The following is a 15,616-nucleotide window of genomic DNA, read 5'->3' as shown; positions in this document are numbered from 1 at the left end:
TACAAATAACAAATTAGACCAAAACATAGATTGGATAAATAAAATAAGAAATTAGGGCAAAAAATGAATTGGATAAATAAATGACCCTTAGTAACAAACGTCGCGTAACATGTGCGATTTCAAGAGAATGTAATTTAACTAGAAAATAACTCAAAACTAAAAGAAATGACAATGTAAATACTGTGAAAGAGAGAATCAGAAAGTCGGATTGTTTGCAAAACGTGGTCGACTGCCTAATTCCTTCATTATATGCAAGTATGCAACTTTACCTTTACGATAACAAAAAGGTTTTACAAGCCATAGATACGGCAGCCATTGTATATGAAAAATCAATGATCTACTTGTACTAATAATTTAACCGTATTCCATTGATTGAAGCCTAATCACTAGTCACTACTAGTAATTACAGATTGCAATGGCCAAGCTTCACAATGACAACTTAAGAACCAAAAATTCCTAGATTTTCCGTCCTAGTACATTTACACCATATCAATATACCAGCTATTTTCTTCAAGACTTAAGTAAAATGTATCGACTCTTTCGGAGCTGCTTCTGACTGAGGCAAGATACATTTAGCATCATTGTCGGTAAGATTACGTACTTTCTTTTGTACATAGTCGTATCGCTTCTGTACGATGAAACCAGGGTCCTTTTTACGATCAGGCAATGGCTTGTAAAGAGGCACAACATGTATCACACACTTGTGCATCACGTTATTAGCAGAGAATTCATCGAGGTGACAACTGTAGAAAAGCTCTCTTTCATCCCGTGCTTCCCAGGTTCCACCTCCTTTTTTCTTAGCTTCATCAGGACGGTAAAATCGATGTGCACTTACCATCAAACTTCCATCTTTAGTCTGGAAAATGTCCTATGATTATGCAAAGCACCAGAAGATAAATGAAACTTGCATTCTTGGGTCAACCAAAATGCAAAAAAGGGGAAAGGAAACAATTTTTGTCTAAAAAATACAAAATACAAACTACATAAAAGCCAAGCTACCTCTGTAGAAGGTTCACTGTAAAAAGTTTGCAGCTTACGCACTTGTTCTAAAATTGTCCACAAATATTTGACAAAACATTTTGGATACGTCGCTTATCAGAAGCCTTGGTTGAAGCTACATATCAGATCTAGATGCAAAGAAATCGGGGAAGATTCGCAAATAAAGAGAGCCCTTGGTTGGTAGTTACAAGGACATTGTTTATCATTGTTGCCTGTACTGTCCAGAAAAGCTTTACCTAATCACCTATTGCATATGAACAGTCTTGGTATGAACTATGAAGTATTAGCCCTTCCTAAAGTACATGGTTCAGGTGTTTGTAAATCTTTATCATGATTCTTTAGTAAGCAATATACTTTATCATGTAAATTTTTGGTAACCTTAGAAATTTTTACATATACTAGGGTATACAGAGTCGATAATAGGGATGTATCTATTTGCCGAAATCACAAAGGCTCAAATTAACATGGCTACATTGTACGATGCAATTTGGACAGAAGTGCAAAGACAAGTCATTAAAATACTTGGGAGCAGAACTTATCAAACTATGTATTCAAACTTCAAACACATGAAAATAATTCGTAATGAAATTAGGGATACAGGACCCATTAACTGACTAGGTTTGATCCAAATTGAGTAATATCAAGTCTTGTAAATCCATTCATACATATTACCACTCATTGAAGGAGCTATTAGTCTCTTCACTAATAACAAATCTATAGCAAGTTGGTCAGAAGCACATTGGCAATCTCCAAAGCCCCCTCTTGTGTCTTGTGGTTGATAGAAGCATGGTGAATCTCATTGTAAGTGACTTTACACACAAGACACTCTCATCCTTGTCAAGCTGTCCAGAGACAGGCAAGACACTAAATATAAGTAACAAACTTGTCCCACTACGGCCTACGCTACTATGAACTGTGAAGTCAGAACTAAAAGACACTATGAGAAGGATCGCTCCCCACACAGCTAAAATTTGTTTATTTCTTAGAAAATCAAAGTGCATAACATTAGTAACAACAGGTCAACAGCAGTGTGAAACCCACAGTTTCTAAGGTTAAAATAATGTTCACAAAAATTGCTTAATGACATGTAATCCAAATTGTTATAAGTTGAAAAAAAAACATTCCAACGTCCAACATACATTAATACTTAAAAGTTGAGGAACCATAAATAATAACTAAAAATTGAGAATTATTAAGTACTCCCTCCGTCCCACTTAATTTGCATCATTTGACATTTTGGTCCGTCACACTTAATTTGCATCATTTCTATTTTTGGATAATGGCCCACCACTTCCTTTTAAACTCATCCATACATTTTAACACTCTTTTAATTTCATCCACACAATTTATTCTCTCTCTTCGGTTATTATCATTATCCACCATTTTCTTAAAAAAACTCCCACTTTCTCTTTTGCTACAATCCTGATGGACACGGGAGTATGGATGAAATGGTATAGAGCCTACACAATGTTAAACTAAGAAACTACTAAAAAAATACATAAAATTCCAGAAAAAATAGTATCATAGCATATAAACAAGATACAAACAAGGCAAAAACATATTCTAGTATTCCTATAAAAAAAGAAAACAAAACTAGTATTTTCAGCTTATAACCCTCTTACTCATCAAAACATTCTTAAATAAGAACCCTTTGCTCGTGAATCTTGCATCAATATGCAACCAGTTCTCACTACATCCAAACTAATAACATGCTTCATGAAAAGATTAGCAGAAATCACAAACGGAGATTTAGATATTCAGTCCAACTGTACAGAGTTACCCCAACATCACTAAGGGTCGAATGTACAAGACCCATAGTGTAAAAATACGGTAACAGTCACGATCGCATTAACGAAACAGTAATGCAGTAACGTGAGTGATGCGGTTATCATAACGCTTAAATATCGGTTGAAACCATAAGATATCCCTTGATACGACCGCCCAAAACAAGATTTATTTACACCTTTACGGTGCAGGAAATATCGGTTTGTTTATTTTGAAAACCTTTACGATGCGGCCGATGCTATGAGGCCTTGTTTTTACACTATGACAAGACCTTATCCTTGTTAGTGATAACAAAGAGGTTGATTCTGATATCAAATATTTTAAATATCTAAAATGAAATCAATCACATCTAAAATATATGCAAGGTATGTTTACCTTGATAATTGAGACAGAAGGCTTAACTTTTCCTTCTTCTGGGGCGACAAGTATAGTATCCTCCTGCAAACCGAAGTTTCAAACTCACATTACCATGGAAGTCAGGAAGTACATTCCTTCAAAAAGAAAACTCTCATTAACATCAGAACAAAAAAACCATTGATACTCCTCTTGAACCCTTGATAATCCACACTCTCTCCCTCACCCTAACTCTTTTGTTTCCCAAAATTCAATACTTCCACGAGTTCCGTCATAATTGTCACAAATTAATTTAAAAAAAGCAATCAATTTAAGCTATGTACACAACCCTAATCTTTCAGGATTAACTTAGCATTGTTATTGTGTGTAGTCAGTTCAAACTACAAAACAAATCAATTTCAGAACAAACTAACCTATTCTAAACTATGTCATTGTATGAAACAAATTCAAAAACAAGAAATTTCATTCATAACAACAATCATTTATTCTACAAATCCAAATTTGAATTTAACTCATTCTAATCATTAAAATCCCAATTCCATCCTACCAAAAAGAAATACATTACAGTAAATTAAAGAAGGAACTTACAAGTTGGTAGCAAATGCCATCAAACTCAAAAGCTTCAAAATGCATCTTTTTGTGAATCACGTCACCGGAAACCCTAATAACATCGCCAATAGGAATTGGTTCACCATCTTCTTCTCCTTCTTCTTCGTCATTCTGATTATAATCACTCTCAAGTTGTTGTTGATGATGAACAGTGGGTTCCTGAATTTGATCAAGTAGTTTAATCTTAATCTTTTTGGTGGGTTTAACACTGAAATCATCGTCACTTTCCGAACATCTACTCTTCTTTGACGCCCTTTTTGCCACCATTTTTATAGAACTGCTCTACTCTAATGTGATTGTCTTCAATAAATAAAGAAAACGTAGAGCAGAGGAAGAGAGAATGCGAACAAGAGAAAAGACGACATAGGTAATGTTTTAGAGCGTTGCCAATGCTGTTTAAAACAACAATAAAATTTCATTTCCTTTTTTTTTGAAATTTTTTATTAATATCCATTCAAGATGGGGTGCTTATTGGCGGATTTGACCGGATAGCAAATCATGTTTATAAAAATTTATCCTTGAATTTGAATTTTTAAAAGCTATTCTACCGTTACAAATCTCATTTTTTTGCCGCTATTTATCTTTTTTCTTAGCCGACATGCTTAGTAGGTGAACGGACAAGAACAATATAAAAAAATCCAAACAAACATTTTACACAAAGGATATAATCACAATACAAGGTTAAGTCCCAACATCAATGCAAACTACAATGAATTATCTAAAATATTTTAAATACTTATGTATTCTTAAAAAGTCGAAACACTAAATAATGCAGAAGGGGTACATAAGACGATGAAGTAAAAGACCTAAAAGTCCACATTGTCGGATTATCAAAGTAAAAGCTATGTACTTAGAATCTGTGCTCTTGGAGTATCATACATGGCTACCTGTTGATATAATTTTTAAAAAAAATTAAAAAGTTTTATATATTTATAAAATAAGTGAGTGGATGGATTTACTGATAAGGATTCTTTTTGTGCCGTTATTCTTCCCGTTTACCTTAGTAGGTAAGTATATGTTGTCCAAATATTTGAAAAACTGATGTTCAAGTTTGCCCGTTTATCAAGTTCGATGGGTCGAGCTTGACTGATAATCCATCCATGAACATCTCTAGATCAAAATATAACTATTATCGTTTAACTTTTCTCTTCTACTTAATTAAAAATAATTGTAATAAAACACTTCTATATCAATCTATTTATCTATACTATACTAATATAATAAAAGAGAAAACGAAAAAGTATTTTATTGACACATGTCAAGCTATGGTTGAAGATTTAATCTCCTACCTAAATAATATGGCTATAATAGACGATTGCATCATTAAATTCTGCTAATAAAATAAACTTCATATTTAGACATATTGTAATACCCTAGATTTAGTTTGAAAAAAGATTGATAGACTACTCATATCAACAAGGTGCATCTTCTTTTCTAGGGAGCCCATTTGCTAAAAACTCCACAGTTAAGTGTGCTTGGTGGGGAGCAATCTTAGGATGAGTGACCTCCTGGGAAGTGTTTCCGGGGTGCGCACGAGTGAGACCAAAGTGCGTTGGAAAGACTTGTGTTGGTTTGTGGGGCCAGTCTACAGTCTCCATGAGTAGTCACCAGCGGTCCAAGGGGGCGGGGTGTTACACATATACACCCTCAGTTCTTTTTTATTTGTCCACTTTAAGAGAGAAAAATTTCAATTCGATTTTTGAAGTGTATACTAAAAATAAAATATATTCATGTAAGATCTTGTTTGATTCATCTTGATGTAAAGTTTTTTAATATATAATTTTTATAATTTTTTATGATGCCTACTTAGAGATATTAAAGCTTAAAATTTGCTAAAAAATACGTGTAAAAGATAAAATGGACAAACAAAAAGAAACAAAGGGAGTAGTTTACAACAATATCAATCAATTAAATAAGTTAAAGGAATAAATTATTACAAAAACTCATAAGAATATAAAAGGAAATATATTAGTTAATAAGATAAGGAAAGTATGGAAGAATGTAAATGTTTGACATGCATATATTGAAATATTTGTTACATCTCATTAACTATTTTAATCTTTATATTATACTATATTGGAATAGTCATATTAATTATATAAATTTAGTGAATACTCAACAATGTAACAATATTATCGTGAAAAATAGAAGTATGATTATAATTGTTTACTAGAAATATAAATTCGTGATTGGAAATCTGATAGATATTTGCAAAAGTTTAAGCATTTTATATGAAAGACGAGCTTACTTATATTTATATATTAATCGGGTAATCTATCCACCACTTTTAGATACCAAGAATAGTGAAATCCAACTCATTAATAAAAAATATTTTATTTGTTTATTAATAGTGGGTAGTTTGCCTAGGGTCAAGTAAGTTTATTCCATAAAAATTAAAATATTATCAATCGTAAATCGTAAGATATTAACAATTAACATCTAATAGATTGCATAATAGTCTAATATTAAAATTATAATAATGCCATATGGGGTTTTCTAAAAAAAACTAAAGAAAGAGAAAATTGTTACATTATAGTTTTCAATGAATATAAACATTTTTCTTAGAGATTATACCTACAGTATTTATCGCAAAATTTTTTATAATAAAATGTATATTGCATATTTTAATAACATTCTCCATTTTCTAAATAAATTAAACTGATTGATTTCAATATGATATTTATGTTGTATAATTCATATATTTTTAAACCAAAGTTATATTTAGTTACCTTTATAATAGTTTAAAAGGTAAAAAGAACAATATTAATATTATTATTCTTTACAAGATCTCTTATTTTCCTTTAGTGCTCCATAAGAAATCACAACATGCAAATAATATCTATTATTTAAAAAAAAAAGAATGTACTTCCTCCGTTCTGATATTGTTGCTATATTTGCATGGGCACGGAAATTAAGAAAAGTGATTGACCTACACTGTAGTTGATTGTTTACTTTATAGAGTATAATATTTTATTATTATTAATTGAAAAAGAAAAAGAAAAAATAGGTTGTTAGGTTACTTTATAGAGTACTCCCTCTGTTCCTTTTTGTTTTTCCACATTACTAAAACGGGTAGTTCCATAAGTTTTTCCACTTTAGAATACTTTCCATTTTTGGAAAGTTTTTTTTCCCATTTATTCCCCTCAAATACCCTCTTTTACCCTATATATTATTATTTTAAAGGTTGGATTCATTTACGGTAACTGTGCAGCCTCCTTCATTTAACACCATCATCATTTTCTGCTTCCTCTCCCCACGTTGCTTTCTCTCTCTTCCTTGAGTTTCTTCCATGGCTTTCTTAGCTTTTATCCCCTGTTCATTCCTCTTTTTTACTCCATTTTTACTGCATTAAAATGTAGATCGGAATTTGGTCTTCATTTTGATGTTCGTTTTGTGCATTTTGGTTGAGTTTTTTTTTTCAAGCCCTCTGTTTTGCTTTCTTCTTCGACTTCCATTGTTACTGTTTGAAGCCTTTGTTTGTCCATGACAACCGTCGAATCTAAGAGTGATTCGACCATACCATCATACCTTTTTGACGGTTTGTGTGATCGTGGAGAATTTTGTTCTTGTTCCATTAATGGGAGGTCACACTCTTATTCAAATGAAATTCTTAAATGGACTAAAAAAGATCTTGAGGCATATCAAAAGGCGATGGAGGATGATGCTACATCTAGGTTTCGTGATTCTACCCCTTCTCCTAATGTTGAAGAAGAAGAAGAAGATCTTGAGGCATATCAAAAGTCTCCATCTCATGTTCATCCTTCAACTCCATCAAAGATTCATGAAGACCAAGTTAATTTGGTTGTCCCTGACACTCCTGAGGAAGTTATTGCCGCAAGGGGTAAAAAAAACCCTAAAAAACGCACGTGAATTATGTAATTTTTTCTTGAATTTCCTTTTCATTGTACACTCATGATAAGTGCTGGTGATGTTTGCTGTTGGATTTGTTTCATTTTGTGATGTTTGATGTTGGATTTTTTCTGAACCTTTTTGATTTCGTCTTATTTTTTTTGGAAGTCTGTTCTTGAAATTTTTTTAAAAACTCCTGTGATGTGTTTATGCAATTACTTGACTTATAATCTGAAAAATTATCTATAATTACTTGGTTGAGTAGCAATTGTGTACAATCAACACATCATATGATATTTTTTTTCATGTACAGTAATTTGCGTCATTTCTTGTTGAAATTTTAAAAAGCTGAGAGGTTCAAAGACCTCAATGATGAATCAGGGGGCAAAAAAACTGAAATGATCATTATATAATGACGTAAATACATATACATGATCTTAAATTTCCATTTTGATGTTGATTTCATAATTAGTTGCTCCTAAGTTTTATAGAAACAATTTTAATGATGAAAAAAAATAAACTGAGGGGCTGTAATTTATAATCATCTTTGAGATTCTTCCACTGCTTCATCATATGCTTCAAGTATTTGTTGATTAAGTTGTCCAGCATCTTCATTTTCTGTTTGTGTGCCTTGCTGATTTGTGCTTGGGTTAAGGAAACGTACACATTCCCTAACCAATTGTGATGGTACTCGCACTTGTATTCGTAACCTTCCATTGTCTTCTTGAACTTTCTTCCCTAGGTGTGGCTGAACATAGTCATTAGACCCTTTAACCTTTAGGATTTCATTTAAGTGGTGTTGTAATGAAATCCATACATTGGTTAAAGTCTTTGGATGTAACTGTTCGAATGCATCTTCCACTGCTTTTATTAACTCATTCATGTTCTTTGGCATTTCTTATGCATAAGTGATTGTATGCTCCTAAAAAAACCCAAATCTAGAATATTACAATCGGGACTATTTGGTGGTTGTTGAGTTAGAATGAATGTTAAGCCCCCTTGCCTGTTGTTTTGTTGCCTAATTGGATCATCATTTGTTATGTGAACCCTTGCATTATCTTGTTGGATGAAAATTATCGATGGACCATCACTTGGCCATTTTCTAAGAATTGCTGGAATTAATTGTTCAATGAGCATGCTCCTATAAACTTCCTGAGTAACCGAGTCAGTTGGTTTAATTTCTATAGACCCCCTTGGACGGTTAATTGAATTTCTTTGTGCTGCAACCCTACTTATGAAAGGGAAAATTTCGATTTTCCCATCAAATGTGCATTGGCCATATTTATTCCATCTAGGCCTTGCAACCGCCCCTAAAAACATGGCTTTTGGAATGAATTTTGATGACTTTCCCGCCCTATATAGAATATTTTCTTTGTGTGCTAGATAAACTCTTTGTGTCTTCTTGGTTAAGTAAAACCATTTTTCATCAATATGTATGAAGTCATACATACCTTTATACATTGGATGATGATGAATTGTATCTTCTTGAATGAGACTTAAAATCCACTCAACCCTTCTTGCCTTGTTTGCATTTGTTAAATAAGGGTGTAATGGATTTGAATGTGCCTTAATCTCCCCCCTTCGTATCAATCGCCAAACCGTTGTTGGTGCCAAGTCTAAGCATGTTGCAACATCTCTTATGCATGTACGTTCACCCATTGGTTTTGATTCAAGTACGTTTGGTGGCACTTGAACTCTTTTTCTTCCACAATTCTTGTACTTTGAATCGACAACATAAGGCTTGCTTTCTTCTCTGGTTTCAATTGCACGTTTCCATATGTTTCGAATTGTTCTTGGTGTGTAACCGTATTTGTTTGCTATTCGTACGAATGTACCATGTGGGAGTGAGTCACTTACTTTAAGTGACAACATTTCATGTAAAATGAGATGCCTCATGTCGTTTGTAAGCCTTGTTTTACGTTGATGTTGTTGTTCTATTTGTTGTGCATCATTATCTTGTGGTTCCTCGTCGGAACTGGAGCTTGACTCTGGATCGTATGCATTTGATCAAAAATACCAAGCCCCCTCTACCTCATCTTCATCATTTGAAGCCATTACAAGGCTAATGATGTTGCTGAAAAGTTGTTTTCGGTGGGAGTGAGGCTGCTGTTTGGGTTTAATAAAGTTGCTGTGATGCTGTTTGCTGGACTTTTGATACTGTTTGCTGGACAAGTGCTGTGAGGCTGCTGTTTTATGCTTAAATAGATCATTAGGAATTTGTAAGGTCATTTTTTTGGAGATTGTATTTGTAATTCTTCATTATATTAATCCATGTATTTCTAATTTGGCCAATGCAAGGCCAAATTATGCTGTTTTGGATGGCTGGAAATTTTGTATTTGGTCCATGTACTTCTAATTTTTCCCTCCTTTTTTTAGAACCAAAAATGTAAACTTTCCCAATTTGGAAAGTGGTTACTTTCCCTCCATGTAAATTCTCTCTCTACAATAAAATCAGATTTTTTTTTAATTATTTAATTATACCTACAATTAATTTCTCTCTCATTATTCCAATACAATTATTACTTCCCACTATTATATATTAAAATAATATCCACTATCACCAAAGATTCTAATTTTCTTAATTCCCGTGAAATACCCAAAGTGGAAAAACAAATAGGAACGGAGGGAGTATAGTATAGTATTTTATTATAGAGTATAGGGTATAGAGTAGGATATAAATAGGGGTAGGTAGAACTTTAAATGATTGTTTTATTACTAAAAACGAAAATATAGCAAGTAATATGAAATTGCCAAAAATAAAAATGTAACGGGTATTATGAAATGGAAGAAGTATTTAATTAGAGATATTAAGAATTGAGATCGAAACATAAATGACTACGACTAGTCATCAACAATCAACAAGGAGAGATAAACGCTCAAGAATAAACACGTGTCATTTGTCAATTACCAAAGCCCAATTTTAGGGTCACCGGTAGGTGTCGTAATAATAATAATTACATCCATCTAATTAAATAATGGCTGCTGTTATAAACCACAAATTTATTTTTCCCTGAAGCTAAAATAAACTAAATTCTTTCCTTTATATGGCCGGAAGAATCTCAATCTCTCTCTCAATAATTCTCAAAGCTTCTCCAAATTTTTAGTAAAAGCCGTCCTGTAGCAGGTTCCTCTCTGTCACTCCTATCTTTTTGTAAATAAATATCTTCTAATTTTAATTTTTGGATAAATATATATAAATAATAATAATAGGTCCATAGATTCCGTTTCTGGATAATATGTATGTATAAATCAATATGTACCTGTAAATTTGTGGTGTTTATTTCGAGGGTTTATTAAAATTGAGATATTTGAGCTACCCATAATCTAGTTGAAGCTTTTTAGATCAATTAGATTAATGGGTTTTATGGGTCTTTGATATATTTTCCTTTCTGACTAGGGTTTACTTATTGTATGCTTAAAGTTTGGAGCTTAATTTGTTGGAACTTGTATTAGGAATAAATAATATAAGGGATTTGCTTGTTTTGTATAAATTGGTCAAGGTGAATTAAGCTTGGTCTGGGAGGGAAGAGAGGAATTTGTGTTTTACAGGGAGATAAAATATAGGTTGTGAAATAATTGAATTGTTAATTGGTGGAGATGGTTGAGGCAATTACAACCACCTCTTTTATTGGGTGCCGGCTACCTTATGGTTGCCGGGCTCTTGGGGATGCTGGTTACATGAAAAGATCTCTTGGGAATTGCCGATTTTCGGTTGCTAGATTTGTAGGTAGAAAAATTGCTGGGAATGAATGTTTGTGCAAAAAGAGAGTTGAGAGGATTGATATGGGGTCAAGAGGTTTGATCAAAGCTCTTGCAATGGAGTTGACAAAGGAGGCTTACTTGGATAAAAAGAAGGATCGAATACCACGCTCGTGGAACTACAGCCTTGAAGCTGATACCGATCTAAGGCCGGGTGTATGGCCGCCTAATAACAAGGCGGATAATCCGTCTTTACATAATCCTTTACTTAGGCTAGAAAGGATGGGTTGTGGGTGGTTAGGTGCTATATTTGAGTGGGAAGGAGTTGTAGTAGATGATAATCCTGATCTTGAGAAACAAGCTTGGTTAACTCTTTCTCAAGAAGAAGGAAAGTCGCCTCCACCGACTTTCCTTTTGAAAAGGATAGAAGGAATGAAAAACGAACAAGCGATTTCTGAAGTTCTTTGTTGGTCTAGAGATCCGGCTGAATTGAGGAGGTTGGGTTCTAGGAAGGAGGAGATATATCAAAGGTTACAAGGTGGTATTTACAGATTGAGATCTGGGTCTCGGGAATTCGTGGATGTTTTGATGGCGTATGAGATTCCTATGGCACTTGTATCTACCCGCCCACGAAAAAACTTGGAGGCTGCAATTGGAGATATTGGAATCGAAGGGGTGTTTAGTGTGATTGTTGCAGCTGAGGACGTTCACAGGGGTAAGCCTGATCCTGAGATGTTCATTTATGCAGCACAACTTCTGAAATTTATACCCGAAAGGTGCATTGTATTTGGAAACTCGAACCAGACAGTGGAAGCAGCGCACGATGCCCGAATGAAGTGTGTTGCCGTTGCTAGCAAGCATCCGGTTTATGAGCTTGGAGCTGCTGATTTGGTTGTCAGGCATTTAGACGAGCTTTCAGTTGTGGATTTAAAGAACCTTGCTGCGGTAGAATCACCTGAATTTCAAGAACCGGAGTTGGAGATGGAGGAAGAATTTGAAGAAGAACGGTTTTCATCGACAACAACAGGAGTGGAAGATAACTTCTGGTAGCACACCCAAATTGTACAGTATGTTGTCTTCTGTTTGTTGGTAAAAATGTTATTTTTTTTTCCTTTTGTGTATAAATTAGGACCAAAAAAGCAGAAATTGGGATGGTCTATATAACTACATTGACTATCTTTGTTATTCTTATGTATGTGGCTTCTGTTCAATATACAAGTTTATTGCTTCATTTGCCTATTCATAATATTATCTGCTTCCTGAACTATCTTCTTGTTGTTTTTTAATTTTTAAGGATAAGGAAATATTAGTAATCTTCATCTCTAAACAAAATCAACAAGAAGTTTCAATGGACTGTAGTTTATTTTGAGAGTTAAGTACTGAAGGTGTAGTCCAATAATGGAAAGTTTTGGCAGTATTAACAATTAACATCTTCATTTCTTTCTATATTTGTTGTCGGTCGAGAACGGAGCCGAAGGTTTGTAGTTATTTGGTTTTGGATTATAATGTATTATTGATGTTTGCTATTAAGGGTCAATTGGAAACAACATCTTTGTTATATCGACTGTCATCCTATGTTGATTCATGCCGTCTTGTATGAGACCGTCTTACGGTGAAACAACCTCAAAACAATAAGCCCATAAGCTAAAAGTTTCTATTATTGGGCTTTTTAACCCAAGTATGAGGCATGTCTCACGGTGAGACCATCTCATACAAGAATTTTTTATGTGGATTTTGTTTGTCCCTTATTTTGAATGTGGATTGTGCAAGAATTGTTGAATTATAAAAAACAGCTGCAAAATTTAATCTCAATAATTATGCCATCTCTGAAAATGTTGAATCATTACATCAGGGATAAAGTTATAATTAAGTCATAAACTTCTTGGAATAGACTCTTCCTAGTAAAAGATCTGAAACCAATGACATGTGAAGTAGTAAACCTTCTATTTCCAGCTTCAGGTCTTTGCCAATGTTCTTCCAGATGCCCAGGAGTAAACTTCAGGATTCAAAGCCCTTCCATTGGCTATATAATTCTGGGGAACGCCACATATGTCAGATACATCGAGATGTTGGTAGTGATGACGACGATTATTCGGGTAACATTGGTTCTGAGCTGCAGCTTCATTATCCTCCTCACAAATCGGTAAACGATCAAAAGAAGCATTCATAAAAGTAGCAGCCATAATAACCACAGGACCAGAGGCAATGAGGGCACCAACCACTCCCCCACCGACAACCTGTCCCTGAGGGCCCGCCAAGTAAAGTGTAAGTCCCGTAACTCCTGGTGGTGGAAGAATTGATCCGAGGAGAGACAGAATCTCGAATCGACCATGAAGAGTCACAATGGCATTCGGGCCTGAGGAGGTCGGGTGCCTTAGAGTGACATTGGTTACATATCCTGTACAACTGAGTATGGACACTCCTTTTTGCTTCTTCCTCGCAAATGTGATCAAGCTTTCGTTTACATCACATCCCGAGCTCACCTCCATGGCATGGGCACTTAGTGTGTTTGGGCTCTCCCTTGTGATGATAATGGGCGGTTTGGGCTTGTTCTTCGACCCAGCAGGCCTGCCACGGGGCCTTCGGGTGGGCTCTCCATTAGCCGGTGGGACAATCAAGTGCATAGCTTTTGGTATCTTTGAGGGGATAATAAGTCCTCTTGAATCGACTCCCGGTTTTTGAAAGCTCTGATCTTTGATGCCGTTTGATTCAACCGAGTGTATATTCATGTCGATGCTTCCCGCCATTCGAATAATTTGCTACAAAATACTGCAACAATGAACAAACTAATGGGTGATCTAGAGAAGTTTAATGTTGGGGTTTAAGTAGAGAAATTATGGGATTAATTAAGCATTAAGAAAGTGCAAAAAAGCGAAAAGAATGATCAAGGATTAGGAGAGAATTAAGTTTCACCAAACTTATAATTGTTTTAAATAATTTTCCATTTAGATCTTGTTATGTCTTTGGTTTCACCTGCTAGAAAATCTCATGTCAATTGTGTTTACCAACAGATACCTATTTCTTCACTTAATTCCTTAAGGAATGCAATGGGAGTGGCATTATTATCATTATTTAGTCATTGTTTTTCATTCAGCTAAAACCTCAATTATCACATAGCACTTTTGGAAAACAACAGTCAAAATCTTAATCCTAAAATATTGGAGTCGACTACATAAATTAATATATCAATTTTAATAGTCGTCCACATGAATTCTAGATCAATAAAATGATAGTAATAAATATATTATATATATTATTATTATTACCAAATTTCAAAATTAACAAATTATATCATGTCTTATATAGGCAATTTAGGCTAAAGAGTTGGTGAACATTGTTTGTGAAGATTAATAATGGATGCTTGATGTTGCAAAGAATATTCTTTATGTACAAGGTTATGATTATGCACAAGGTTCTCGACTCATCGACTCTATATGACTCCTAAATTTAGAGGTCTTATATATTAGTAAATATTAACTTTTATTGCTTTTGTTTCAGTTTAATTACTTGTTTTAAGCCGTATATTTTTTTTTAAAATGTAAAATAATCAAAGTCTTAAAAATATTATTGTGTACTTTGTTACACCCATGACAATCAAAACTCTTCTTGTTGATTTGCTTACTATAAGTTATGGAGCTTATGGTGATCGTAATTTTAGTTACAACCACAATCATTGCTAAGTAACCCAATCAAACACACAAACGGTTTTATTACCACATTGAGATTTTTCAATGTTAAATCATTCAAGAAACCATTGTACATTTCATAGAAGATTCTATCTAAATGATACTTCTCCGTTGCACTCATTTTGTACATTTTAAATCACAATGTAAAAGCTTTTTCTTTAATGATACTTCGAATCATCATATTAAACTCGTATCATAAAAGATGTAGAGAAAGTCATTAACTACCAAGTCGATTCGTAATTTACCGAATTGGACTAATTAGATTTAAATCAAATTATGAGGAAGTTCACAATTTAGCAGTTTAAACTCCTAATTAAACCTGCCAAAGTAATTAATCTGATTGGTTTTTGGTCAATCGAATTCGACCCAATAAGTTATAAATTTATTATTATTTTATTTCAATTGCTATAAAATAGCTAAAAACTTTGATTTTTTTTTTCAGTTAAAATTCTAAGAATAATTTTTCTTATTATATTTGGTTATAAACAACTCTTCAAGTTGTTATCCAATATTAAACTCAAATAAAAAAATCACAAAATCATAGATTACAACTAAAAAAAATTAGTTCATGTAAAACTTTTTATTGAACTTTAATAAAGGGTAGATGAACCTTCCTAATACCTACAGGGTCAGGT

At 33.6% G+C, this 15,616-nt stretch overlaps 4 protein-coding genes across 5 annotated transcripts; 1 reads left to right on the top strand and 3 right to left on the bottom strand.

The window, feature by feature from the left end:
* Positions 1–203: 203 nt before the first annotated feature.
* LOC130804858 (uncharacterized) lies at positions 204–4,181 on the bottom strand. 2 transcript variants are annotated; one of them, XM_057669480.1, is made up of 3 exons: positions 3,727–4,174; positions 3,160–3,222; positions 204–868 (listed from the first exon to the last, which is right to left on the bottom strand). In XM_057669480.1, exons 1-3 carry the CDS (start codon positions 4,012–4,014, stop codon positions 518–520), a joined length of 702 nt encoding a protein of 233 aa, XP_057525463.1. In that variant the 5' UTR covers positions 4,015–4,174; the 3' UTR covers positions 204–517. The 2 variants fall into 2 exon arrangements, with proteins under 2 accessions (XP_057525463.1, XP_057525464.1); XM_057669481.1 differs by lacking the exon at positions 3,160–3,222 and having other exon boundaries at positions 212–868; positions 3,727–4,181.
* A 4,294-nt stretch (positions 4,182–8,475) lies between these two features.
* Positions 8,476–9,825, bottom strand: LOC130803752 (uncharacterized). The gene is made up of 2 exons (XM_057667952.1): positions 9,614–9,825; positions 8,476–9,571 (listed from the first exon to the last, which is right to left on the bottom strand). The coding sequence occupies exons 1-2, from the start codon at positions 9,823–9,825 to the stop codon at positions 8,476–8,478; spliced, it is 1,308 nt and encodes a 435-aa protein (XP_057523935.1).
* Positions 9,826–10,584: 759 nt separating this feature from the next.
* Positions 10,585–12,526, top strand: LOC130804856 (5-amino-6-(5-phospho-D-ribitylamino)uracil phosphatase, chloroplastic-like). Its single transcript, XM_057669477.1, has one exon. The coding sequence runs from the start codon at positions 11,194–11,196 to the stop codon at positions 12,343–12,345; it is 1,152 nt and encodes a 383-aa protein (XP_057525460.1). The 5' UTR covers positions 10,585–11,193; the 3' UTR covers positions 12,346–12,526.
* A 378-nt stretch (positions 12,527–12,904) lies between these two features.
* LOC130804857 (AT-hook motif nuclear-localized protein 16-like) lies at positions 12,905–14,415 on the bottom strand. The gene has a single exon (XM_057669479.1). It carries the CDS (start codon positions 14,040–14,042, stop codon positions 13,251–13,253), a length of 792 nt encoding a protein of 263 aa, XP_057525462.1. The 5' UTR covers positions 14,043–14,415; the 3' UTR covers positions 12,905–13,250.
* Between the last annotated feature and the right edge of the window lie 1,201 nt (positions 14,416–15,616).

Source organism: Amaranthus tricolor, chromosome 17 (genome assembly GCF_026212465.1).
Source record: "Amaranthus tricolor cultivar Red isolate AtriRed21 chromosome 17, ASM2621246v1, whole genome shotgun sequence".
Classification (NCBI taxonomy): Eukaryota; Viridiplantae; Streptophyta; class Magnoliopsida; order Caryophyllales; family Amaranthaceae; genus Amaranthus; species Amaranthus tricolor.
The sequence above is the reverse complement of the archived record's forward strand: the minus strand, read 5'-3'. Positions and strand labels throughout refer to the sequence as shown.